This window comes from Indicator indicator, chromosome 18 (genome assembly GCF_027791375.1).
Source record: "Indicator indicator isolate 239-I01 chromosome 18, UM_Iind_1.1, whole genome shotgun sequence".
NCBI lineage: Eukaryota > Metazoa > Chordata > Aves > Piciformes > Indicatoridae > Indicator > Indicator indicator.
This window is the reverse complement of record NC_072027.1, coordinates 21,528,097-21,555,600: the sequence shown is the minus strand read 5'-3', so window position 1 is coordinate 21,555,600 and position 27,504 is coordinate 21,528,097. Positions and strand designations below refer to the sequence as shown.

At 46.5% G+C, this 27,504-nt stretch overlaps 1 protein-coding gene across 1 annotated transcript in view; it reads right to left on the bottom strand.

The window, feature by feature from the left end:
• The window catches only part of ANKHD1 (ankyrin repeat and KH domain containing 1), a 121,834-nt gene that overhangs the window by 9,539 nt on the left and 84,791 nt on the right, over nt 1-27,504 (bottom strand). The window contains exons 17-32 of the mRNA XM_054389041.1: nt 22,025-22,170; nt 21,759-21,870; nt 20,880-21,025; nt 19,044-19,186; nt 18,040-18,253; nt 16,672-16,847; nt 15,904-16,066; nt 13,551-13,646; nt 13,135-13,251; nt 11,482-11,656; nt 10,672-11,125; nt 10,190-10,267; nt 7,917-8,063; nt 6,414-6,524; nt 1,904-2,053; nt 4-1,616 (exon numbers count right to left, since the gene is read on the bottom strand). Of these exons, the coding sequence (XP_054245016.1) occupies nt 4-1,616; nt 1,904-2,053; nt 6,414-6,524; nt 7,917-8,063; nt 10,190-10,267; nt 10,672-11,125; nt 11,482-11,656; nt 13,135-13,251; nt 13,551-13,646; nt 15,904-16,066; nt 16,672-16,847; nt 18,040-18,253; nt 19,044-19,186; nt 20,880-21,025; nt 21,759-21,870; nt 22,025-22,170 (4,041 nt within the window). The remainder of the gene's footprint in view (nt 1-3; nt 1,617-1,903; nt 2,054-6,413; nt 6,525-7,916; nt 8,064-10,189; nt 10,268-10,671; nt 11,126-11,481; nt 11,657-13,134; nt 13,252-13,550; nt 13,647-15,903; nt 16,067-16,671; nt 16,848-18,039; nt 18,254-19,043; nt 19,187-20,879; nt 21,026-21,758; nt 21,871-22,024; nt 22,171-27,504) is intronic.

Below are 27,504 nucleotides of genomic sequence, written 5' to 3'. Positions count from 1 at the left end.
TACCTACAGGACTAGTTGAAACCCGCTGGGAAGCTGGCCTGAAACCAGGAGCCTTGGAGTTGTCAGGATGCACATTTTCCACGTGTCCCAGCACAGAGTTATTCACAAAGGTAGGCTGAACTGTAAAAGATTGGTCAGCTGCTGCTCGGGCAGAGAGTGGACAGTCTCCCCATCCTTGGTTAGCTGGCACCTGGTTACTATCAAAAAGACTACTAAAGTGATTGAAGAGTGTTGCTGGCCCAAAGGTAGGAGGCAATGATTTGTTTGCTGGGTTAATGTGCATCTGAGAACCGTTCACCACGTTCACTGCTGATGAAAGCTGCACTGCAGCAGGTGGACCTTGAGAAGGTGTTAAAGGAACTTGATTTGTAACAAAAATAGACTGAGGATCTTGATGGAGGTTTGCATTTGGTACCACTGAATAGAAAGAACCTCTGGACTGCATCCTGTGAGTAACTCGAGGTGCTGGTACAGCTTCTTGAGGTAAGTTACTGTTGTCCTGATTATCTGCAACAACTGACCTGGATGATGCTAAGCTTAAAGGTGCAGTTTCTGAGCTGGATGAAAAAGGCATTGACATCGAAGGGCTGTTCTCTGCCATGCTGGTTGGCAGGACCTCATCTTGGGCACTGTTCAGTGGTGCAGGGCTGCTGGCGGCATGAGTCTCGGTGCCTCCCAAGCTGCTGCTGGCTGGCGTGCTGCAGCTGCTGGCAGCAGAGGGTGGCGTGCACAGGCTGGCCACGGGCTGCTCTGGCGGCGCTGCCTTCCCCTTGGGCACCGAGGCCACTGGGAAAGAGTCCGCCTTAAGTGCGGGATGCTGCGGCGGCGCACTGGGTGGCAGGAAGGGTGTGGGCACCTGCCCGCTGCTGGCGGGGGTGGAGGGCGCTGAAGGCAGAGTGCTGCAGGTGCTCGTCACAGTCGAGATTGCCGTGGCTGCAGCGCTCGTCTTGGGGACACAGGAGAACAGCTGTTTCCGGACCGAGGAAGGAGTCCGGCTACTGGTCGCACATAGCGGCTGGGTGGAAGCAGCCACAGAAGAGGCAGTGACTGGACAGCTTGAAGTAGCCAATCCAGGAGATTCCGTCTGCAAAATGTTTCCATTCTGACTACCGACACGACTGGAACTACTATGCTTGGGAGAGCTGTTCGTGCTGCCAGGGTTTACTGGTCTCACTGGGAATGGTCCCCAAGTGTTCGGCGAAGGTGAAAAGGTTCCTCCAAACTGGGCCATAGGTAAGCGAGGGTGCCGGATCTGTTGCATAGTTTGGGCAGCCAGCAAGGCAAAATGAGGGTGAGAGTAAGCCAGAGGAAGAGACACTGGGAAGGACGAGCGCACGTTGGCTGGGACATTCTTGTTTAGTTTGTTGGTAGGCTGGAAAGTGGAAAGCGAAGACGACTGAGATGTGACCAGGGGTGGCGCTCCCAGGGGAAAGGTGTTCTTGTTGGAAGCGGTGGCAGTGCTGATGCCAGATGAGAAGTTTGCATGGATTGATTTGGTGTTGGAAGCAGGTGTTCTTATGTGAGTTTTAGGAATCAGGTCTTCCAGCTCCTTGGCAGGATCTTGAATAAGGGCATTAATGAGCTGCACCGCATATCGTGTTGACTCCGTTCCACCCCTAGATCAAGCACAAACAACACTGAACTTCTGCAGAAGGAAACCTCACAGCACACTGCACCACACAGCTACTGCATGTTTACTGCTGTCAGTTAGTGCTTGGCTCATTTATCTTAACGACTATCTCATGACCTAAAGAAGACCTTCAGCAGATCTTGGCAGCAGGAACACCTGTTCTGTTCTAGTACCAAGAAGGTAAAGATTGTCCCCTTTTAAAAAGTAAACAAACTGCTTGCTGGGGAAGTCCACTGGGGACTAGTTCAAGACTTTAGTTTCTAAACACTGTACCTTATAGTGATCATTCTCTCTCCATTTTTATCTTTTTGCTTATCGACATCAATATGGGCACCAGTGACATCTTGAATTGCTGTGATGTTGCATCCACCTCTTCCCATTATTCTAGACACAACAGAAGCTGGGACAGATAATTTCTTTGACCTGTATCACAAAGATCACAAATCTGTGAAGTTCATTCAAACTGTAAAGGCACACATAGCTCCATTGCTGACTGACACCAATATTCTTCCATTTCAGGGCAGCAAAAGGGTTTTTTGTTCATCTTTCCTTCACCCTTTGGAGCCTCTCTGAAACTCTCTCACCCAAATTACTCAGCATCCTCAGCACCTGACAAGGCTTCTCCAGCAGCAGCTGTTTTAACAGATGTGTGCACCTCACACTATTTCAGGAACATCTTTGGATTTGCATACCTTCAAAGTGAGACAAATCCTTAGCTTATCAACCTAAACTTACATTAATAATGCTGCTTCAAATCTAAAAGCCCATGGCTTACCTCCTCTCATCATTTACAGGATTTACAGGGTTTACAGGAAGGAGGAGGTGTTTCCCAGTATCCTCCCAGTGATCAGCTCTGTAGTACCACCTGTGTTCACAACCCTCCCTCAGACCTTCAGATCTCAAAGCAGCACACAGCAGTGGATGGCAGAGGGTTAGCTCCCCTGTGATGGAAGGGGCTGATGCGAGCTCCATGAAATCAGCAGAGATTTTCAGCAGCAGGCTCACTGCTAGGCCACAAGGCTATAACCCATCTGTTGGATGGAGTGAGTCATCTGGAGGGGCCTACAGGAAAGCTGGAGAGGGACTGGTTATAAGGGTGATAGGGTAAGGGGCAATGATTGAAACTAGAGCAAGGAAGATTGAGATTCGACATTAGGAAGAAGTTCCACACAACATAGATTGCCCATGGAAGTTGTGGACACCCCATCCCTGGAAATGTTTCCGATCAGGCTGGATGAATTAGGAGGAAGACCAGCAAGTCTGACAGCCTGGCTGGAGTCTGTTATAGACCACCCAACCAGGAAGAAGAGGTTGATTTATTACCCTTCAAGCACCTGGAAGCTGCCCCCAGATCGCTTGCCCTTGTTCTTGTGGGTGACTTTAACCTGCCAGACATCTGCTGGGAATTGAACACTGCAGAGAAGAGGCAGTCTAGAAGGTTCCTGGAGTGTATGGAGGATAGCTTCTTGTCCCAGCTGGTACGTGAGCCTACCAGGGGTGCAGCCCCACTCGACTTGCTGTTTACAACCAGAGAAGGGCTGGTGGGAGATGTGGTGGTGAGAGGCTGCCTGGGGTCCAGCGACCACGAAATAATTGAGTTTTCAATATACAGTGGAACCAGGAGGGGCAGCACCAAAACCTCCACACTGGACTTCCGAAGGGCAGACTTTGGCTTATTCAAGGAACTAACTTGGAAAGTTCCTTGGGAAACAGCCCTTAAAAACAAAGGAGTCCAGGAAGGCTGGACTGACTTCAAGAAAGAACTCTTGAAGGCACAGGAACAGGATGTGCCCATGTGCCAGAAGAGGAGCCAACGAGGGAGACAGCCTGGATGGGCAAGGAGCTTCTAAAGGAATGAAGGGAAAAAAAGAGATATCACCTTTGGAAAAAAGGGGAGGTATCCCAGGAAGAGTTTAAGGAGGTTGCTAGGTCTTGTAGGAAAAAAATTAGAGAGCCAAAAGCCCATTTAGAACTTAGACTGGCCACTGCTGTAAAGGAGAATAAAAAATATTTCTATAAATATATTAATGGCAAAAGAAGAGACAAGGACAACCTCCACTCCTTATTGGATGTGGAGGGGAATATAGTAACAAAAGATGAGGAAAAGGCAGAGGTACTTAACACCTTCTTTGCCTCAATCTTCCATAGTGGGACAGGTTGTCTTCAGGACAACTGGCCTCCTGAACTGGCAGATAGAGCCAGGGACCAGTACAGTCCCCCTGTAATCCAGGAGGAAGCAGTAAGGGATCTGCTGAGCCACTTGGATCCTCACAAGTCCTTGGGACCAGATGGGATCCATCCTGGGGTGCTGAGAGAGCTGGCAGATGAGCTGGCCAAGCCACTCTCCATCATTTATCAGCAGTCCTGGCTCACAGGAGAGGTCCCTGATGACTGGAAGCTGTCCAATGTGATGCCCATCCACAAAAAGAGCCAGATGGAGGAACCAGGAAATTCCAGACCTGTCAGCCTGACCTCAATGCCAGGCAAGGTTATGGAACAGGTCATCTGGAGTGCAATCACACAGAACCTACAGGATGGTCAAGGGATCAGGCCCAGACAGCATGGATTCAGGAAGGGCAGGTCCTGCCTGACCAACCTGATCTGCTTTTATGATCAGGTTACCACCTGGTGAATGTGGGGCAGGCTGTGGATGCAGTCTGCCTGGACTTCAGCACAGCCTTTGACACCATCTGCCACAAGAAGCTCCTGGCAAAGCTGGCAGCTCGTGGTTTGGAGAGATTCATTCTGAAATGGGTCAAGAACTGGCTGGAGGGCCGGGCCCAGAGAGTGGTGGTGAATGGTGCCACTGCCAGCTGGTGGCCAGACACTAGTGGTGTCCCCCAGGGATCAGTGCTGGGCCCCATCCTGTTCAATATTTTTATTGATGATGTGGATGAAGGAATTTAGTCCATCATCAGTAAGTTTGCAGATGACACCAAGTTAGGAGCTGCTGGAGGGTAGGAGGGCCCTGCAGAGGGACCTTGCCAGGCTGGATGGGTAGGCAGAGACCAATGGGATGAGATTGAACAAGGCTAAGTGCAGGGTTCTACATATTTGCCACAACAACCCCAAGCAGAGTTACAGGCTGGGGACAGAGTGGCTGAGAGCAGCCAGGCAGAAAGGGACCTGGGGGTGCAGGTTGATAGTAGGCTGAACATGAGCCAGTAGTGTGCCCAGGCAGCCAAGAGAGCCAGTGGCATCCTGGCCTGGATCAGGAATAGTGTAGCCAGCAGGACAAGGGAGGATATTCTGCCCTGTGCTAAGCACTGGTCAGGCCACACCTTGAGTCCTGTGTCCAGTTCTGGGCTCCTCAATTCAAGAGAGATGTTGAGGGACTGGAAGGTGTCCAGAGAAGGGCAACGAAGCTGGGGAGTGGCCTTGGAACACAAACCCTATGAGGAGAGGCTGAGGGAGCTGGGGGTGTTTAGCCTGGAGAAGAGGAGGCTCAGGGGAGACCTCATTGCTGTCCACAACTACCTGAAGGGAAGCTGTAGCCAGGTGGGGGTTGGGCTCTTCTCCCAGAAAACCAGCACCAGAACAAGAGGACACAGCCTCAAGTTGTGCTGGGGAGGTCTAGGCTGAGTGTTAGGAGGATGTTCTTCACAGAGAGAGTGATTGCCCATTGGAATGGGCTGCCCAGGGAGGTGGTGGAGTTGCCGACCCTGTAGATGTTCAAGAGAAGCTTGGATGAGGCACTTAGTGCCATGGTCTGGTTGATTGGGTAGGGCTGGGTGATAGGTTGGGCTGGATGAGCTTGGAGGTCTCTTCCAACCTGGTTGATTCTATGAGGCCTTGAGCAGCCTGGTCTAGTGGGAGGTGTCCCTGCCCATGGCAGGGATGTTGGAAATGGATGATCTTTAAGGTCCCTTCCAACTTGAGCCATTCTATGATTCTATGAATTGAGGATTTTTCTAACTGCCATGGTTTTGGTGGGTCAGTGAAGGCCTGCAAGTATTGTGGAGTCTTTGAATGTAAGCTGTGCTTGCACCCAGACCTCAGCCAAGGTCTCTCTGGGTCAGCACTGTCCCCAGACTTTGAATGCTGGACCTCTCAAGCTCAAGCACTGCTTTCGAACGTGACAGTGACATGCAATAGATCGAAGCAGAACAATTAGAGGAGATTCAAAGGGGCTTCAGAAATCACTGCGATCAGCATGCAGGTGCCTCTGAACACTGCACAGATCACCACCACCACTCCCTGAAAAGGCTGCCAGCCTCACCTACCTATTCCAGCCTTGGAAACTTCTATGTAACTTGATCCTCAGGAAAATGTTTATTACCTCACAGGACTTCAAATGTGTTTAAAATAGAAGGGGTTTCCTCCGTTTACATGGAAATCTACTAGAGCGTCACCTCCTCTTGCCAAGGTGCTTTTTCTCCTCACCTCTCCTGCCAGTACCATGCTACACCCCTCTTCATCCCTCAGAGCATGCACCCAACTCCCCCTCCCAAGGCTGTTTCATGCTTTGGGCTTTCTTCCCCTCTTCACTCCCACTCCTCTTTCAAGACAAGACTCCCCAGTCACCCACCTCCCCAAACCAGACCCTCCACTGTCACCCAGCTTTCAAAATATGCCCACATTACTCACAGGGCTCCTTACTGTACCTTGGTCTGCTTCCACCCAAGCCCTCTAGGAACCCCATGCTACCACTCAGAAAGACGCTCCCGCTCCAGGATAGCTCACCCCAGTGCCTATGGCCCTGGCCACCCATCACCCACTGCTGTTTCCCTCCTTGCCCACCAAGCATGATGTTTTTCACCTGGAGAGGTGCCCCCAGCAGTACCTTTTTGCTCCCGAACAGCAGCGGCCTCCTCTCTGCAGCTGAAATTGCTCCATTGGTGCTGGCTGCAGAGTGTTGCTAGGGGCAGGGTCTTTCAAAACTCGGCCCACTTGCCTGCAAAAGGCCAGAAGGGATGTTTCCATTGGTTACTTTTGACAGCCATCCCTTCTAGGCAAGGGGTTACTCATGGGGTTAAGAATTCTTGTTGAGAACAGCAGAGACTTCATAAGAGGGAAGCATACAGCTCCTGGGCATTCTGCATCTGAAGTCACCAAAGAGCTCGCTGGCAGGATGTATGCTTCCATCAGTCAGGGCATAGCAAACATTAGTGCAGAACACTTCAGGGACCTGTTCTTTACGATGCCAGGCCTGATGCCAGGTTTTGAGTACCATCTCTAGAACCCTATCATCTCCAGCAGAAGATCAGACAATACCCAACCAAGCTGTTGAGCTGAGCCCGTGAGACTCAAGAGACCCAGAAGGAGAGATGGAGAAGCTCCAGGGCTGATGGCAGGGTCTGCTGAAGAGTCAGTTGCCTGTTTAATGGTGCCCCCATGACTCACCAAGCAGTGGGCAGCCTGCAACCACACATTCATCAAGGCCATGTCACTGTGGAGAACCCCACTGGCAAACACAACAGAAAGCAAAAACCAAGCCACCACTCTAAGGGTTCAAACATCTATATTTTCAGAGGAAATTGCCTTTTTAGCATTAAGAACAGTCTGTGGCTTCCACTACTCTGAATGCATTAAATCCTCCGTACATCCTCAGCACATGGATTAAAAGTCCCTACAATGAGCATATTTGGCCACTATCATTGCAGGAGCACAGCATAAGCACACCTAAAACACCTGACACTTGTCTATTCATGATGTATTCCTTTTCGATAGAGAACAATACAGAGGACAGCCAGATGATCATTTCCAGTTACAAGGAGCAGACATCATGAATGTTACAGAAGGACACTGGGGTGTCACTTGTCATATAATAAAGCCCAGCAGATTTTCAAAGGCGAAGTTTGTGTTACAGAAAATCTTTCAATCCAAATGCACCTCTGACACTTGCTGTAAGGTGATAATGTTTTCCATGGACTCAGTAATCAAGGTCATGCCCCAAAGCACAACAAATTTTAGCCCTGAGGAGATCATCCACCTCTGCTGCTAACATCCATCCTGCCTCTAGCTCATGCACAAGCAATCATTTGCTGTGGGTTGCTTTTCCTGTCATCTCCCTTTTCAGTTGTTCCCACATCTGTTACTCCTCTGAAGTTCAGTGAAGAGGTTCCCTAGTGCTGAACAAAGTGCTTCTGTCACACTGATATTAAGTTAGTCAGGAGCTGCCATAAACCAGGACTGCAATTTATTTTCACAGCACTTCAAGAGTAACGGAGTGGATTTTTTAGCAATTAATTCTACAATTCAATAAGCTTGCTGGACATTCCGTATTGGAAAATAATTTACGGACTAGAAAGCTCACAGTTTTTAAACAAAGAATTAAAGTCTTTACCTTCTAACCACTTCTTTCCAGCCTTCTTCTCTTTTCTGGCCTCTTTTTGGACTAGTCAGATTCAGCTTCACATTTGGAGAGGTCAGAGGCAGGGAAACAGGCTTGTAAGCAGCTGACAAAGAATTTGAATGACCTTCGCTGTCAAGCCTGGGAACAGAAATGTGCTGATTACAAACAACAGTCAGGGGACAGCACCACAGCCCACGCTCTGTAGCACAGAACTGCAAACACAAACTGCTCTCATCTTTCTTTCCTAACAACTGAAGAGTGACTTCACAGGACAGTTTTTCACCTTAGTCCTGAGCTTATAGCCTTTCTCCACAAAGTAGAAACAGTAAGGACATGGTATTAAGAGTCTGTAACAAGCAGCATGCAGCCATTTCCTTAGCCAGATCCTGATTCCAAGCCTACTGTGCTCTCCTTTGGGAATGGCTTCTGAAGAACAAGTACTTGGGTAATAATGTCTTTTTCTTAAGTACTTGAAAGAGATGTGGTTTTCAACTCTTACTGTTACAGATTCCCTGGAGAGTGGCTCTACCCCTCACCCTCTGTTTATCAATGGGTATCTGAGTATCAATGGGTAACTGAGGCACAAATATTTGAGCATGTTCCAGCCCCAGTGACATCAATTGGAAGCAGGTGCCCAGATATCAATATATCAATATTAGTTATATCAATAACTAATACACCCGTAATAAAAACACAGCGATACAAGCAAAAGTTTGGGTGTGAGATAACAAGAGAGAAGGAGAGAGAAGAGGAAGTCTCCTGTTAGGCTGTGAGGAGGTAGAAAAAAAAAAAAAAGCAGCACCACTGGAAAATTTATGGAGGACCTCAGCTATCCTGCTAAGCTTCAATTCTGCTCTTCACTCTAGGTTTTTATTCTGCCATTTAGTGCCCATTCTTTACAGCATTTGATGTTTATTGTGCCTTCATGCAGGCAAACTGTTCATACTTACACCACATTTATGGAACCCAAGGGTACTGAATACATGAAAAGCAACAGTTAGCCAGCACAGCTTTTCAAATGGCTACATTTTCTCTCTTCACCTTAGTGCACTCTAGCTCTGGTCATACATCTGGCTCAAGGCATTTGAAAGTTCTGTGGAGAACTTTACCTGTCCTCAGATTGACACAGAACAAGAAAATGGAGATGAAAGAAAAGCACTAAGTTTACTGCCCATTTTGTTCTGCTTTTCCTGAAAAGGTCTAGGAGTGTTTTCAGAAAAGGAACTGTACATTCACAGCATGGGTTGCGCTGGAAGGGACCATAAAAATCATCCAGGTCCAACACACCTGCCATAGGCAGGGACACCTCCCACTAGCCTGGTCTTAAAACACTTCCAGGGATGACACATCCACAACTTCTTTGGGCAACCTGTTCCAGTGTCTCACCACCCTCAGAGTAAAGAATTTCTTCCTAATCATGTCTATTCTATTCCAGCAGCCTTGTCACTGCCACATCTATGACTAAAGAGCAAAGGAATTCACAAAGAGGAAATCTAGAAATTATTTTCAGACAAAGTCTGCCCAATGCAAGAGTCAGAAGCACCTGCAGGAGCTAATGAAATACACTATCCTCATTTCTCTACTGATGTCCCATCGTGTTTCTTGGGTGTATTTCTCTAACAGAAGCACTGCTTCTAAAGAGAATTAAAGAGAATGCATTCAATTAGTCCTGCCATAGTGAACTGCACAGGGTTCCAAGGCTTTTGGCTTGCAGGGAAGGTCTGAGGCACAAACTCTGCATGTGCATGGCACAGAACAGACCACATAAAATTTCTGGTGTTCCTCAGGGTAATCCAGAGCGGCCACCCCTTGACCAAAAGGGCTAGCAAAGCCACTCATTCTGCACCTAATTTTCATCTGGTAATAAATAAAAACAAACCCACACACACAAAAAAAAACCCGCACAATCCCAACTCTCTTCCACTCCCAGACAAGTGCCAATTTGCTGGCAACAGCCCTCTCAGTTCTGCCCCTTCTGATCCCATCATGTTTGTGTTCTTTATGCAGCTGGGTGTTCTGCAGAGCAGGCCCCACACCCTCTCCCCTCCCTTAGTGCAGGAAGAGAAAAAAGAACACTACAGAGGATGGGACTACTTAAATACCAAAACAACCAAAGACCACAGATACAGATGAAGATCTAAGCTTTTTGATGTAAACTCAGCAGCTGTTCAGAAACTGGTGTTATAAAGGTTATTAGCAACTGAACGGTTTTCCAAACCATTCATATGGCCCCTGTACATTGACTGAATTCTTCTGGCTCTCACCTTTGGCTCGACAAGGTTAAATCAAATTGGCCATCAACCTGGCAGGTGAAATGCTCAGAGTCATCAACTTCTTCCCTCCTTAAAAGAGATTGCAAGTCAAATGAGTTAATAATGAAATCATCAAACAGAAGGTACTGAAACCAATTTTATACACAGGTAAGTTAGCACTTTCCTTTTAAATTGCCAGCACATTCATCTCAGTCTCTTGTAAGAAAGCTGACAATGCACCAGGGATGCTCAAACAGCACAGAGCAATGCAGCTGCTGAAGCATTACTCAAAAGTAGCCAGAAATGGCAACAGAAATGTACAAATAAGCTTAGCTTTGCAATTTTAAACAGGTTGATTTCAACGTGCTTGACAGCAGAAATTAGCTCTGCAAAGAAAACCAACTCAGTCTCTCAAGACTTCAGGAAGGCACCACCCACTGTAAAGCTTAAGTTAGAGAGCCTGTGGAAGGCCAGGGAAGCAACAGGAAGCTCACCTGGCTGGAGCTTTCGGAGCCAAGGAGCTGGGTTTGTCATCCTGAGAGGGGCTGAGCAGGGAGGTGTAGCGCCGCTCCGAGGAGTTCATGTCCATCGTGAAGTTCAGCTCCTGGCTTTTCCCCCCACTGCTGCTTTCACTGTTGCAGTCAGTGCTATCCAGGTTATCGGAGTCACTGTTCCCACTTGCACCACCGCCTCTTGGCTCTCCGTTGATTTTATTTTTATCTGCTTTTTGCTGTGCTAGAGATATATGCTGATCTGGCAGGATGATCTGCATGTTCTGAGGAGTCTCTTTTGTTTTATTTTTCTTGTTTTTTCTGTTTGTGCTGGGGGTGGTCACAACATTGGCTCTCTTCTTCCCAAAGGCATTTGTGAAAGTGGTTGATGTGGCAGAAATTCCAATTGTAGTTGTAGTAGTTGCACTGGGAGGCTCTATAGGGATTTCTTGCTCCACTGAAAGAGAAACAGTTGATGCACAATCAAACCCCACAACACGCAGACATCAGTGCCCTAACTGAAGACTCTATGATGAAGTTATGCTCCTTGTTGAGCTGTCAGACTCTTTGCTGTAAATTCATTCAGCTCTAAATCCTCCAAGGATGAAGGACTTTTGGAACAAAGGAAGGGGCAAAAATGAACAAAGGAGTTTCATGTGTAACTTTTGATTGCAGAGGAGAGGACTGGGGCAGAAGCTGTGCAACAATGTCTCAGTACCAGAGAAGGAAGCTTTCAAACAGCTTCCATTGCTTATGTGGTTAAAGAAAGGCACACCCACAATTACACTGTTAATAGAAACACTTGTCCTTTACCTTCATCATCATTTTCTTCATCATCATCATCTTCTTGCAGTTCCAGAGTTTCTTTAGGCTTGTTTTCTTCATCTTCTTCTTGTTTTCTTTTTTGTTCCTCTTTCTTCTTCTTCCTCTTTTCCTTTCTTTTTTCCCTTTTAGCTGCAAGAGCTTGTTTTCTGCTCTCCTCTCTTGACTGTGTAGGAAAAAAGAATCCATATTTTTAAGTTTTCAGACTAAATCCTAATCCTAAATTACATTTCAAGTTCAGAATTCCCCTAAAAATCTGGGGCAGATGGAGAAAGGAGAGGGCACAATGGACAAGAAGGACTTTGTCAGATACTGAATCATTCCTGACTCAGAATCTGGGCATACCCCTTACAGAGCATCAGGACCTGTGGGTCTCAAAGCTTCTGACGGATAAGAATACAACCACCAAACCTGAAGTATTACAAAAATTGAATTTTCCTGGAGAACTCTCATCATCAACTCAGTCCTTTAATAACCTCAATCACATTCTTGTAGCAATGTTCACATCTTCGACTCAAAATCATCTCACAGAAATACCATAGGGAAAAAAGCTCCCTTCCTGATTACTGTTATTGAATGTATAGAAACAGGTTAGTCAGCTCTGCTATACTTCAGCTTTGCACGGAACTGATGAGTATATAAAAAGTCAGCAGCCTGGAAAAAAAACTAACTTGGAAGTAGTTTGTCAAAAACTCTAAGAGCCTCCATTAAGAAAGCCCAGTAAGAGTGCTCAAGATGTCACATCTGAGACACTTAATTGTCCCCTGTAAGGGAAAAGATGATTTTCCCCACTACCTGTTCAACTGCTTATAGTTTATCAGACAGCTTGTAGGCTCTGCTTTGTAACACTGAATAGAGGTGCACAAAATGCTTCTGGACTATGTTGGACGACACCCAGAACATACCACACATGGCACCACTGAGGCTTAAGAGTTCCCTTTCCCACACCCCTCCTGCACTGAAGCGATGTAACAGAGCTGCTACACAAGGAAGCTGTTGTTAAGCCCAAGCTTTTCCAAAAAAGAGAATGTGGTGGCTGGAGCCAGTTCTGATTTGTCACAACCTCAGTATCTGCTTCACTTTTTGTATATTAGAAGGACAAAAGCACATACAGTCACAGATGAAGAACTACTGCCCCAAGAAGCATCAAGAACCTACAGATTAATAAATACAGAGTTCAAATAATTACGCTACTCTGCCAGTTTAACACATCATTTTCCCTCCAACACAGGAGTGAGGGAAAGTAACACAAAAATCTCTGGGCTGAGATAACGAGTTGAGTTATAATTTACGATAAAAGCTAACAGAATTCACCATCACCTGAGCTTGTCTGCAGAAAAAGCACAGCAGAAAGCAGCAGCAAGCAGAAAGTCAGCAAGCTACAAACCAAAGCCAGGAGCTACTCCCCTATCTCTCCCTGTCCTACTGCCATCCCAGAGGAAAAGACCACCACGCAAAGAATGGAACCTACAAGCAGCCACCAGAACAGGAAGCCTCTCATGTTACAATCTGAACTTCAAGCCCCACAACACTCTGCTCCAGCCAGCACTTTCGTTTTGAAGCTGGCATACGATAGGATGGTTTGAAGAGCAGCAGACTAAAACTCAACCTATGAGAGCAACACAACAGCAGTCTTCTACTCACTTTTTCCAGGTCTAGCTCCTTCAGCAGTATAGTTGCATTCTTATTTGCTTCTGCAGCCTGTTGGTCTTTAGCTTTCACAATTGTCTCCACACACTGGTGGCACTTTTTCAACAGGTCCTGAAATACAAACTTGTTTTACGACCTCCATAATAAACTGCAAAATAAACTACATAATAAACTACAAAATAAAGTCTCAGAGTGAGGCTTGCTCTACAAACCTGAGCTCAATTTCCCTCTATTCACATATCATACCAACTGCTCCAGCTGAAGAAGACTCTAAACTCTGCTGGTGTCTTATTTTATCCCAATCAAAACTACCAAAACCCTCAATGTCCATTTTCTCCTGTATTTCAGAATCTCTTGTGGGTATTCTCACTAAAACAAGGGGCAGAGCGTTCCTCCAGAGCTGAACTCACCTTGTCAGTAATGGTTGCTATGTAGCGCATGCACTCGATGTCTGAAGGGAATTGGTTCACTTCTTTCACCAGGAACTGAACCACTTTCACGTGCCCCTAGAACAGCCAAGAAAATCCTCAGCTGTTGCACACCATAGTATCAAAAAACAACTTTGATATCTCTTAGTCCAACACATAAGACAAGCAAGAACCTTTATGGCAAGCTGCTGTTTGGGAAGCATGGCAGTGACTGTCTGCTCAGTGCTGACAGCACAGCTGCTGCCCCCTGGCACAGTGCCACAGACTAAGCTCTAACACAGGGAGAGCTTTATTTTAAAAAACAAGGACCAAGCCAGGTCCGAGGGGAGAAGCAGCAGTGAGTATTTCTGGTAACAGCTAAGAAAACTCTCTTTAGATCTCGCCTGTCACTCCAACCTACTCTCTTGTTCCTCACACCATCGAGCTAACTTTGTTCAACAATGCCTAACTTCAATCCATCCTGCTCCAGTTTCAAACTATTGCCCCTGGTCCTACCACCACAGACCCTTATAAAAAGTCCCTCCCCAGCTCTTCTTAAGCCCCTTCAGGTACTGGAAGGCTGCTTTAAGGTCTCCCTGGAGCCTTCTCCAGGCTGAACAGCCCCAATTCTCCCAGTCTGTCCCTATAGGGGAAGTTCTCCAGCCCTCTGATCATCTTGGTGGCCTCCCCTGGACCTTCTCCAGCATGTCCTCCAACAAGTTCCATGTCCTTCTTGTGCTGAGGGATCCAGAGTCAGACACAGAGCTTCAGATGAGCTCTCAGAAGACTAGAGCAGAGGTCAGAATTCCCTCCCCTAGCCCTGCTGGCCACAGGTGGCTTTTTGGGCTGCCAGCACATGTTGCTGGCTCACATCAAGCACGTCCTCACCCAGCACCCCCAAGTCCTTCCCTGCAGGGCTGCTCTCAATCCTCTCCTCACCCAGCCTGGATTTGTGCTGGGGATTGTGCTGACTCAGGTGCAGGACCTTGTACTTGGCCTTGTTGAACTTCATGAGGTTGGCTTGGGCACACCTCTGCAGCCTGTCCACATCCCTCTGGATGGATCCCTTCCCTGCAGTGTCTCAACCACACCACACAGCTTGGTGCCATCTGCAAACTCGCTGAGGGTGCCTCCACCCCACTGCCCATAGCACCAACAAAGATGTCAAACAGCACTGGTCCCAGCACCAACTCCTGAGGGACTCCACTCATCACACAGGTCTCCAGTTGCACATTGAGCCATTGAGCTCTTTGAGAGCAGCCATCCAGCCAATTCCTTATCCACACGGTGCTCCATCCATGAAATCTGTCTTCTTCCAATGTAGAGACCAGGATGTCACATGGGACAGTGCTGAAGGCTTTACACAGGTCCTGGAAGATTTCATCAGTCACTCTTCCCTTATCTACTGATGCTGTGACCCCATCATAAAAAGCCATCAAATTTGTCAGGCAGGATTTGCCTTTGCTGAAGCCATGTTGGCTGTCACCAACCACCTCATTGTGCCCTAGCAGAGCTGTCAGGAGGTCCTGCTCCATTATCTTGCCAGGCACTGAGGTGATGCAGTTCCCTGTGTCTTCCTTGTATCCCTTTTTGAAGCCGGGGCTGATGTTTCCCCCTTTCCAGTCCATAGGAACTTCACCAGGCCACCAGGACTTTTCAAATATGATGGAAAGTGACTTTGCAACTTCACCTGCCAGTTCCCTCAGGTCCCACGGATGGATCTCATCAGGTCCCATGGACTTGTGCACGTTCAGGTTCTTCAGGTCTTGAACCTGGTCTTCTCTTACAGGGGGCAGATCTTCATTCTCCCAGTCCCTGTCCTTGCCTCCTGCAACTTGGATGCTGTGGTTGGAGCCCTTACCACTGATGACTGAGGCAAAAAGGTCACTGAGTGGCTCAGCCTTCTCCACATCCTGTGTGACCGGGTGCCTTGTTTCGTTCTCGAGAGGGCCCATGACCTTCCTCTTCTTCCATTTGTCACTGAGCCAGGACAGCTGTTACAGACTGGTTTTGTTTCCAGCCCCAAAGCAGAACCACCTCAAGTAGTACAGCCTGCAGAAGTTTAGATGGGACTATGGCAGTCTCAAGACAGTGAAATCTCAGCACAAGTTTTTGGACAGCGACTAACTGGAAAGACTGAAGTTAACATGGTTTATGGGATGGTTTCTCCTCTCACAAATGAGATCATCTGTACCCTTCACACAGACAACTCCTTCCCAGCAGGCACGTTACCAACCAGCAACTCTTCTGCAGCACATTTGGTTCTTCCAAAACAGGCATTCAGATTTCAGACCAAATGAGAAACTCTGCTTTGAAGTATCTAGCACTGAAGCATCGAGTGAAGCTGGTCTCCTACCTTGCGAAACGCTGACATAAGAGGTGTGATTTTCCGGTTATCTGCAGCATCCACATCTGCTCCTGCTTGCACCAGCAACTGCACCACATCATAGTGGCCACCGTTAGCTGCTAACCACAGGGGGGTGTTTCCTTTCTTGTTCCGAACATCGATGTGCGCCCCTCTGAGAAAGGACAGGGGTGAGGAGACGTGAGATTGGAAGAGATCAGAGGATAATGGGTTGAAATCTAGGGGCTAGAGAGAGAAAGTCTGTCATTGAAATCTGAGTTTCAGTTGCAGCATGGTGCCACGGGGTTATTTAAAGCTCCCTTTACAGGGAGTCTCACTGCACCGCACCTATGCCACTACCACAGGTCCTTCATCACTCACATGGGAGCTCCTCATAGGACAAAGGAGCCCCTTGAGATTTTAGCAGCACTTGGAGTTATGCTTGAAGAGCTCAAAGAGCTACTTCCAGGCTTTGCCCCACAGTTGACAGCAGGAATTGCAATGGATTGCTCAGGTGGGAATTGTACAGCCAACAGAGCTGCCAAGCCAAGTGCTGTTTGTCTACCCCAGATCCAGCTGCCTGATTAGCTTAATAAACACTGGAGTAGCAGGATACTCTGGGAAAACACTGGAGATTAGGGAACAGATGCTACGTCCTATTTCCAAAGTTATTATTCCCTTTTCACTTTCAGTTGTGTGAGGCAACATAAAGCAGGGCACCCTTACCACAGAGGAATGCAGCTACAGAGCAAACGTGAGCAAAGGAGAAGAAACATTTACCGGTTAATCAGGAGCTCACAGAACTTGTAGTGACCCTTATCTGCTGCAATTGTTAAAGCTGTATCTCTTGAGGAAGGCACAGGTGGAGCATTCACATCTGCTCCTTTATCAAGGAGAACCCTTCCAACCTCTGCATACCCTCCTGAAGCCGCTTCCATCAGAGGTGTGAGACCAGTCTGTGCCAAGAGAGGGAGGTACACTGTGTGAAATGTGTGCAGTATACTTCAGACACAACATGCATGGTTCCTACAACAGGAAAGTAGGTTTGTTTATTCAGCTGCTTATATTTAGGTTAGGAGCCTAACTTCAAATAGTCTTTCTCAAAAAGAAGAAGAAAAAAGGACCCAAACAAAAAAACAACCCAATTACAAACACTAAAAAAACTCCACAGAACCAAAAACGACAAAAAAACACCAACCAACCAACACAAGCCCAACAAACCCCAAATACCCTTGAGCTTTGACTTATACAAACCCAGGCAAACTGTTGACTACCACCAGCAAAAAATCAAAGTTTACAACAGGATCTCTAAAACAGGGGTTAGAACAGATCTGAAGGAAGACACAACAGGTATTTCTACAAAAAGGCTCCAAGCTGACTGTGTAGTTCTTCCTAGCCTCCCTTAGCATTGAGACTGATCCGGGCCCAATTAAGATGCCAGGCTAGACTGTTAAATAAACTTACACCAGCTGCTAACATGCCCAACTGACCATTTGAGAGCTGGCTTTTATCCATATCCCCTTTTCTCCAGCCACAGTCACTCCAGAAGCAGGCGGGATAGACAGACACAGCAATTATTTCAGCAGCCTTAGAAGTTACCAAAAATTCCTTTGTGCTGGGGAAATCAGTCTGGCTGTCTACACAAGCTTTAAGTTTGCTTTATGGCAGGAGACACAAAGCTGTCCCAGAGTACCAAAGGATGGGACCTGTGGAGTATTTCAGAGGCACAGAAAGTCACAGTACTGAAGCCATGGGTTCCACAGCAACGTAAAAGCTTTACAGAGTCTGACTGCACTACTTCTGTGGTAGACAAGAAGTATCTAAGTAACACTCCTCTGTAAGTTCTTCTCCTGCTAGACTTCACTCGAAAGTGAAGATACTTTCTGTTAACAAGTATCACATCAAGCTTAAACCTGAAAGGTTTATCACTACAGAAGAAGAGTTGATTTGTTTCATTAGGAACTCAGAGCATCAGCCAGCTTTTCCCTAATGCACAAACCCCCCCCCAAAAAAAGTATTTCAGAACATTTAATAAATTCTCTAAGCCCTGAGAGGCTCAAAGTACCAGGCCAATTTGAAGAAACTTGATGACTCAGAGGAATGACCTTTTAGAAGTCAGAGTTCAGGAAAGGCAACTCCCAGACTTACCTTTGCCCTGTGCTCAACATTGGCCTTCCTGTCCAGGAGCAGGCTGACCACCTCTGCTCGGCCCTGGAAGCAGGCCAGGGTGAGAGCTGTGTTGCGGTTGGTCTCAATCTGGGCGTTGATATCAGAGCCCATGTCCAGCAGCAGCTTCACGGCAGGCACGTGGCCATTCATGGCGGCCAGCATCAGAGGAGAGATCCCCAGCTTGCTGCCAGTCCTGCGGGGACAGAGACAACTGCAGTGCTCAGAGTCTGAGCAATGCCCTGGGGAAACCCAAGTGCATCCAAGAGGAAAAAAATGCTTTCCTTTAAGCCAGAAAGGAACACATAACACACACAAATATGGACAGTGACCTGAAACGATAGCGGTTACTGATTAGGTAGGAGAAACGAGAGTAACCAGAGGCAGTGAACAACTGCAGATCCTGAACAAAGGAAATACCTTTCTGCTGTGCTAAGTTCAGATGACTGCAGAACACAAGCTACATACACTAAAAACTAAGGATGCACCTGAGCCATTCAGAAAAAGCATGCTCCTAGCACAGTTTAGACTTTCTCTGGTGTCAGAATATATGTAAGCTTTCTTAAAATGAACAGAAGAGGCTTAAGAGACAGCTGTGCAAGTTTGTTCCTCTTCCTTTGCATCTTGAAGATGCAAAAGGCACCTTCAAACAGAGTTGTTGTGAACGCTTTGGCTGATCCTTCTGCTTGATTTTACTGGAAACAGTTTGGCTGCTAGATCCTAGAATGGTAGAAAAGGGAAAGGGAAGGAATAGGTTTGCAGGCTATGACAATATTTTAAGGATTTTTGGTATAAGGAAGATGAAGCTCTTGACAGTTAAAGCCATTTCAAAGCATAAAATAACATGAACAGAAAGGGTAACACTAGCGCAGCACACTGCCAGGAGGTCTGAAAGCACCAGAGGCTCCAACCTGTGCCGCAGTACACAGTCAACAATGGAGTGTCTGTGCTACACCGCAGTTCATCTGGTGTACATAGCACATTACCTTGAATTAATTTCTGCCCCAGCATTGAGAAGAATCTTGATGATATTAACATAGCCACCAGATGCAGCAAGGCTCAGTGGTGTGTAATCAGACACATTCCTATGTTCTTTGTTAGCTCCCCGGGCCAACAGCAGATCAACCACCTGAGAAAACAGCATGCACGTTAAGAGACGCACTGGGCCTTTGCCGTTATCCAGAAAGGAAAAGGATATTATCACATGTTTAGACCTTCTAGTTATGCTACCAGTTTCCACCATTAATAGAGAAGATAGTAGAGGAAACCTTCTATCCTCTTTTGCTTCACTTTACATACACACACTCTACACACGTAGCAAGCCATGAGTGCATCTGTTAGCCTGCATGGGCTGTAGCAGTGCAGAAAGATTATTTTGCCTCATCAAAATGCAACGCTTTGGTGTGAGCTCTTCCTGTGCATCTTAAGTTTGCAAAAGAGCTCTATCCCTCGTCCCTTTCAGAAACTCCCCTGACCTTAAATCGGATGACCCTTGAGCCATGTTTGCCCATCTCTTTTCAAAGGCCTTTCCAAAAAAAAAACATGGGAAAAATGCGTCAGACTGACGTGAAGGAAACAGGCACCAACAGGGACTTCCCTCCTCTATCAGAAGCTACATAAGAGACAGAAAAGGGGGGGAAACCGAAACATTTCTGGGGACATACTGTACCTCAGTGGGCCTCATTTAATCTACCCAAGCAGGCTGGGTGATTTTCAAATAAGGCAGAAAAAAGGCTCCCTCACAAGTCGCTAAGCCAGAAATAGAAGAGGTAGATTCCTGGCTTAAGGAGAGCAGCACTTTAACTGCAAAAGATCTGCAATGCCTAAGTCAAAGAAGCAACTTTCCAATTTTGTCCAACTGTTTTAATCCCTACAAGTTCCAAAACTTACCCCTTTCCTAACAGGCACAGAGCCCATCACCATCTTTGGGGAGGGACCTTTTAGGATGTCAGGTAGTGATAGGACTAGGGGGAATGGAATAAAGCTGGAAGCGGGGAGATTCAGACTGGACGTGAGGATGAAGTTCTTCACCATGAGAGTGGTGAGAGCCTGGAATGGGTTGTCCAGGGAGGTGGTTGAGGCGCCACCCCTGGAGGTGTTTAAGGCCAGGCTGGATGAGGCTCTGGCCATCCTGATGTAGTATGGGGTGTCCCTGCCCATGGCAGCGAGGTTGGAACTAGATGATCCTTGTGGTCCCTTCCAACCCTGACTGAATCTATGATGATTCTATGATCTCCATGCCAGCTTAGAAGCCGGTATGCCCATGACTAAAAGTTGGAAGAATTTAGCAATTCTCATTTGGAAAAAAAAAACAAAAAAAAAAAGAAGTATTTTTAAAAACAGGCAGCAGCTGAAAGAAAACTCAAAGATCCTTAAAAGCCCAGTGGAATGGGCCCTGCACAGCATCACTAAAACTTTGTACTGCCAACACAAAATTCTAGTGCTTGCCAATCTGTGCCTGCACTGGCTGCTTCAATTTTGAGTGGGGAGGATGCATAAGGGAAGTATTTGGTGAATGAAGCTACGCATTAAACACCTTTACCTCCCCCACCAGAGCTCTTATCTTCAACTCTCAACAAAAGAATGACCACAAGCTCTAACAACCTTAGCTAAGAAAAGAGGGACAGCCAAGAAAGAAAAGAATAAATTCCCTTTCCTCTCAGAAGAATACTTCAATTAGCTACACTTAGAAAAGTTAAAAACCTTCCAGAAAAAGGATGATTTATCATACCGTAAAAAAACCAAACAAAACAAATCCCACTGTACAAAAACCTGTTTACAACCACCGAACTTGAGCCCCTTGAAGATAAATGTGTCTGTACCTCTTGGCGCCCACCAGAGCATGCCAATGAAAGAGGAGTATCCTTTGTGCGCTCAGATTGTGCCTCAATATCTCCACCTTTGTCCAGCAGAATTTCCACCACACCAACATGCCCAGCAGTTGCAGCCAGAATCAGAGGTGTGAACCCTGGGAACAAGAGCTCATGTTAAAGGAACCCTGGAGAATCTCAGAAGTATTCAGGAGAGGAAATAGACAAAAGAGTTAATGGACAATGACATCTATTGATCAGACATGTCTTCCTCCAACTGGAGGTTTCCTGGGATGGGTAAGCCACCATCTCAGAACCTTTCTGATCCTGACACATCAAGGCTCTAACTCTAGGCAAATATAATGGAAGGCTCTTCAAAACCAAGCACTGCCAAGATTTCACTCATCAGTTTGGGTTAAATTCTGACCAACTCATCTCTTTAGATGCCAGTTCCAAGGAGTGGTATGGTGCTTTTGTTCTCTCGGCTCTAAAAGACTTGAGATTTTGTTGCCTCTGTTACTGGGAACAACATGAATCACAACCTGACCACTGCTTCCTGCTGGCTTTGCCAGCCAAGGTTTGATACTGACCCCACTGACTGCCTAATATGCTAAGCTCTCTTGTAGAAAGTGAATCATAAGGACAAAAGTACTTCATATTTCACAAACCCACTTAAGACACCGCTCAGAAAGCCCTTCCTTGCACAGCTAGGAAGACAGCCAGTGTCCCTGGCTTTACGTGGCCAGGACTTGCACATTAAGTACAAGAATGAAATTCTGCCTTTTTTCAAACTTTAGTGATTTTGTGAAGCAAAAAATCCCACATCCCAATTGGAAATTTGCTATTTCAAGTTTTAGTTGACAATCAAACTGTACCCTTGCTTTAGCTTACCCTTCTTGTCTCTGTGTTCAATATTGGCCCCACGTGCTATCAGCACAGACACCAGTTCTTCATGACCTCCTGCACATGCAAGGGTCAGAGCCGTGTCATGATTGCTTTCGGTCTTCACAGGTGGGAAGAAAAAGAAATAGATAGTCAGAAATTAAAAACATTTTAAGAGAAGTTTAGCATATTTCAGACAGTACTGAATCAATTTTATTTGCCTTTTAGAACTCAAGAGAAAACAAACCCACTGGAAGCCTCTTGCAAGGACTCACATGTGCATCGATGTCAACTGAAGGGTACATGGGGAGCATCGACTGTGAGGGCACATTGCCGGTTGCCTGGGAGCAGGGCTCAGACGCAGGGGACTCGGCTGTGTGCAAGGAGCTGGTGGAGCCACTGGGCACTCTACTGTTCACAGCTGAAAAGTAACACAACATTATTAATCTGTGCTTAGCAATGGCACTTCACAGCGAAAAATATTTAGTCCTGTCAAACTGCAACGGTCTAATATCAAAACAGCAGGAGGGGGAAACAATGAAATCAAGTGCTCTTAAATCACACGAGCTGGAGCCTTGCACAAAGCAGCTGCCTGGCAGTTAAACACTGTGAGCATTGCCTCCAAACTGCGTTAAGTTGGAAAGAATTGTATGTATTAGTCTGTGTGCGTATTGAGCATGAACTATGAAGATTATTGGTTACCCCCCTCAAATAGTAACCTTCATCATCAGAGCTCTATCATGTGCTAGGTCGAAGAAGGCAAAGCACAAATCTAATCTCCAGGTATACCAGCTCCACCGGGAATTCACAAGTCCTTCACCTAAAGGCTACTGCACACCTAGGCTCCAGACAGGGCTTCCAATGCAGGCTGACCCACATCAGCACACACCACTGATCAGGTCTCACAGTCAAAACAATCCAGGAAAGGCAGAAGAGAAGCAGACAGGAGGGGGCAGTCAACAAAAATAAGAAAGCTGAAAATTATCTGCACTCCCTAAAACTCATCATTACTGATTCACAGCCTGTAAGAGATTTCATCCTGGAGATCTAGAACTTGAAGGAATGGACTAACTACAAATGCACTTTAACTACAGTGAGCGCAATTATGGCACCTGCATTTGACAAGCATTGTCAGTGCTGGGTTGTAACAGTTCTGCACTGTGCAGTGGATGGAACCCCTGGTTTGAATAATTTCAAACCACACAGTTCGTTGGCAGCCTTCCTGCAGCGCTGATGAAAACCACTAACCACTGAAAGAAAGAAACAAGCAGCAGCATTTTGCTTTTGCCTGATTGTTTCAAACACCTCAGGAGGCTTAAGGATGAACTCCAACCTGCGACGCCTTTGAGAGATTATTTTTTATACCTTTCCCACCTCAACCTTCCCAATTCCACTGACAAATTGCACAGCAAGAGCTCCTCAGAGGGAAGAGTCTTACCAAAATTCTCACCATGATCACCAGCACCACTCGGCCAGCCTGTAGGCCTGTGTATGCACAACTGGAACAACTTTAAAGGGGTCACTTCAGCTGAGGTCTGGAAACATGGCAGGGTGGTTGTCACTGAAATTCCAGGAGGTGAAACTTTCAAAGGGCATTTTGTAAGCAGAGCATCCTCTCTAGCACTGCAGGGAAACCAGCATTATGGTTTGGCTGCCACAGTGAAGCAAGAAAGCCTCACATCTGAGTTCAGAGCTACCACGTTCATGAGCAACCCGGGTTTGGATGAAAGGTTTCAGATCAGAAGTGGCACACTTCATCTGCACACCATGGTGCACCACTTACAGCAGCAGATTGTCTTCCTCCTCACTGCACTGAAGTGAAGACACTGATTTGATTTCTAAAGATCTCTCCTTCCAAAATACAAGGCACCAAATAACCCTGTTAAGGACTTCTATTATATCAAACTGGTCCTTTTTCATGAAAGACACTGGCTCAACAGTCTCAGATCTTGCAGCTCTAGATATGTGCTTTATATGCAAAGTAGGGGGGCACAGAGGGGCTGCATTTGAGCCAGTTTAAAGGTCTTCAATGTAACATATTCAGTGCTCTTACAGGTTCCACAATTCTCTACATTTCACAGCCAAGAATAAAACGCCCAAGGTATTTCATGCATACTTCAGGTTATCTTCACGTGCTTGAACCACATGAGCGTGTGCTGAGCACTTAGAGGAACAACCATGTCAGCGTGAGAGAGAACACACAAGGCAGGAGAAATGCTGAGTTTACAAACCTTCAGGATATTCTTTGAAGTGCAATTTTTCATTTGCGTAGTGTATCTGTCAAGCTGGCCCAATGCAGCTGTCAAGCAAAGCATCTGAGAACTTCTGCCTCCAATTTCACAGAGCTGATTCAGCTCAGTCTAACACACAGATTTTTAACACAAAGACGACCTTGCAGCAGTGGTTCCAACATCCCTTCACACACATCTGCATGAAATTTGCGTTAACTCCTATTTCCCCAAATCCATTTATGGATCATAAACCTCAGAAAACAGGAGAGCTGCTCCTCTTGGGAATCTCCTGCAGGCAGATGAGATTGTCCTGCCAATGGGACACAAGGTGAGAGCCACCTCTGCTTCTGCCTCCCTCTACTAGGAGGAGCTAGACTGTGCCCTCAGGGATGGCTTCATCAGTCTGACACTGGCCCCAAGGGAGTTGAGGATTTCTTGCCAGCCTTCAGCAGCTCACACTGACATTGCCAGAAGCTTGTGTGCCATCTCCCTGAAGCAATGCCACCACACCCACTCCAGGCTTTCTGCTCACTGTTAACATGACCAGTGAAGCACTGCAGTGCAGAGCAGCACTGGCACTGCTCATGTCCACCTTCATCCTCTGGGAAAACTAGGAGGCAAACTTTCCAGCATTCAGATTGCTTCCTACTGAACAAGTGTTCTGGCTTCTTGCCAGGAAGGCACTGATTAAAAAAAAAAAATCAAATAAAAATCTATTTTCAAAAGGTGGACCTCATCTTTATGAAATCCCTATTGTGTGACATAGCTTTGGATGTTTCCACAGACTTTGGAATTCAAAAGACTTGTATTAAATAAAAAATGAAAAAGTATGGAGAAAACCCAGGCTCCCTACACTGCAGCTGTCCAAAGGGACTTTCTCTGAATCACTGTGAGACTGAAGATGAGTCCTCAAAGACATGAAAAAATATCACAGGAAACAGGAGTGAAAAACAAAGGCATCAAGAGCTTGGTGTGCTACCTAAGTACAACTCTGGAGGCACTGGCAGAACATGGAGCAAGTATCTCTAGATGAGATTGCAGCTGTAGTCTGAAACTGAATCTGCCTAACTGCTGTCACACCATGAGCACGGATGTTCAGCAACACTGGATTTCACTTCCTCTTTCCTCAAGGGAACTGGGGTTTTCAGGATCAATAAACAATCCTATTGAATGAACATGCAGTCTTGCAGCCTGTGCATGAAGCTTCAGTAGCACAAAGGCTTTTGCACCTTGGGCACTGCATCTGGGCCACCAGTTCTCAGCTCCAGATGTTCCTAGTAACCAGCTTTAGTCCAAAGAGCTGAACACAGTGACTCAGATGTCACTTCAGACCTTCCAAAGCATCACTTCAAACCATCCCAGTTCTGTATAACCACACACCACCAGGATTTCAGAAAAAAAGAACAGTTAACAAAAGTTTCTCAAAACACAGCTTGCAGGAGAGTCAGAAGCACACAGAAATGTCACCTCCTGACTAGAAACACAAGCTGAGTAGAAGACATAGGAAGAAAAACATTCCAGCTATGCACAAAACCCAGCAATGAAAGGAAGTTCCTCATCCTGAATACCCTGAACCTGCAAAAAAAGGTTCAACTCAAATAGTGCAAACTGAAAAATGCCCTACAGTAAATGCATAATGTCCACTGCAATGGAACCCCAACTATCCCAGACAAGATGCTTCGAGAAACCAAATCCGAGTAATGAAAATGAGATCCAAAATGTCCTCTTCTATTGGAAGATAGGATGCAAAATCATTTCTTGCCTTCCCATGCTGAACTGCACAATGTCTACATCTCATTTGTAAACCAAATTAAAATTGGGACTGTAGCAAGTCACCTCCAAAGACAGGATTCACTGCAGAGTTTTGCTTCAGCACATCCAGATAAACTCCATTATAACCAAAATATGCTGGAGTGGAAAGAGCTGCCCCATTTTTATGCTTCGCTTGACTTCCCAAAGCTTACTCCATCACTTCTGCATAGTTTTATGAAAGCAGGGGCTCGGGGACACATCTACCAGGGACTGACTGCATCACTCTGCACCTTGACATCAACCATCTCAACAACTAGCTGCTGACAAAGGACACCAGCAGGATGGCAAGAGAAATACTCCACTTATGTGCACTGCCACAACTAAGTTAGTGAAACAAAGATTCGAGGCTCTGTCGACATGCAAGTTCTCCCTTACCAGCAGTCTCAGCTGAGGTGCCTCTTACATGGCCACTGTTAAGGCCAGCACGAGCAGGGATTTCAGTGCAGAAGGGAAAATGCTGACTGAACCTAACAGTCGGTTTTGGCTCTTCTGAAGCAGACCCAATTACCAGCTGTAACTCTGAGCAGCAATAAAAATGTTTCTGCCTCTTCCAAACCATGCCACTCACCACCACTACTGCAGCTCCACCAGTGGCACCTGTGACCAAGGAAATTGCTTCACTGGTACGACGACGAGACACCTTTAATGACTCAAAGGCAGGTGGCAGTTTCAAGGAAATAAACCAATGCCTGTTCAAGATTATCTTAAAAAATAATTGTGAAAAGGTTTTCCTGGTTGTTTGCAAGCAATCTGCAAACAGCACAGCTCTTGCACTCAGCTGAATGGTGCTTAGGGACATATTTTAGAGGTGAACTTTGTAGAGGAGAGATAATGGTTGGACATGATCCCAAGGATCTTTTCCAACCTGAATGATTCTGTGACTGCAGCAGTTGTTCATTTGGATGCAAGGACTATTTTGGATGCAGCTGCAAGCAATGAAAAGGTGTACATGGTCAGGTGTTTGTTTCATTCAATTGTCACACGAGGAACCACTCCAGGGACAAAGCCCTTGTTGAGTAGGTTTGCATTAATCATTCAAGTTCTCCCCCTCACACAACCCAGTACTAAACCTTGAGTAATAAAAACTGAGAATAATCCACCTGGATTTCTGCTTTAATGTTGGCTGAATACTCTGAAGAGCAAGGGAGAGTAGGGGAGGGAAGGAGGTAGGACAGCCAGAAAAGGAGGCACTTGGACCTATTCTCTCTAACAGAACACCATGACCTTGAACTACCCTGGACAGCTGAAGGGAGCTGGTACCACACACTGCACTAGGCCACTACCTGTGGTTTTCATGGGAGGTTAGACCCCACTTCCATGAGCCTGATGCAGTCACCACTCTAAGCTGACAGACGTGACTGGCAAAAAGCTCTTACTGCACTTCCTACAACCTTGAGATGAACTGAAAAGGACAGGGCAGTGACTACAAAGGGAAGGTGGAGGGGGAAGACAGGAATAAAAGGGCTGAGGGACACACAAAGCTGAAAAACACTGAATTAAACCCCAACAAACCACAGACCAGAAAACACTGCATACCCACAGCTGCAAACTCTCGTAATAGTCAACCACAGCAACAGCTCTTCTTGCACAAGGGGACTCACACAACCCGATGGGTGGGAATTTCCACTCCTCTTCACACTGTTCCCAACCAAAGGGAGGATGTTTGGATTTTTGCTTCTCATCCAGACAACAGGACACATTTTTGCCATGTA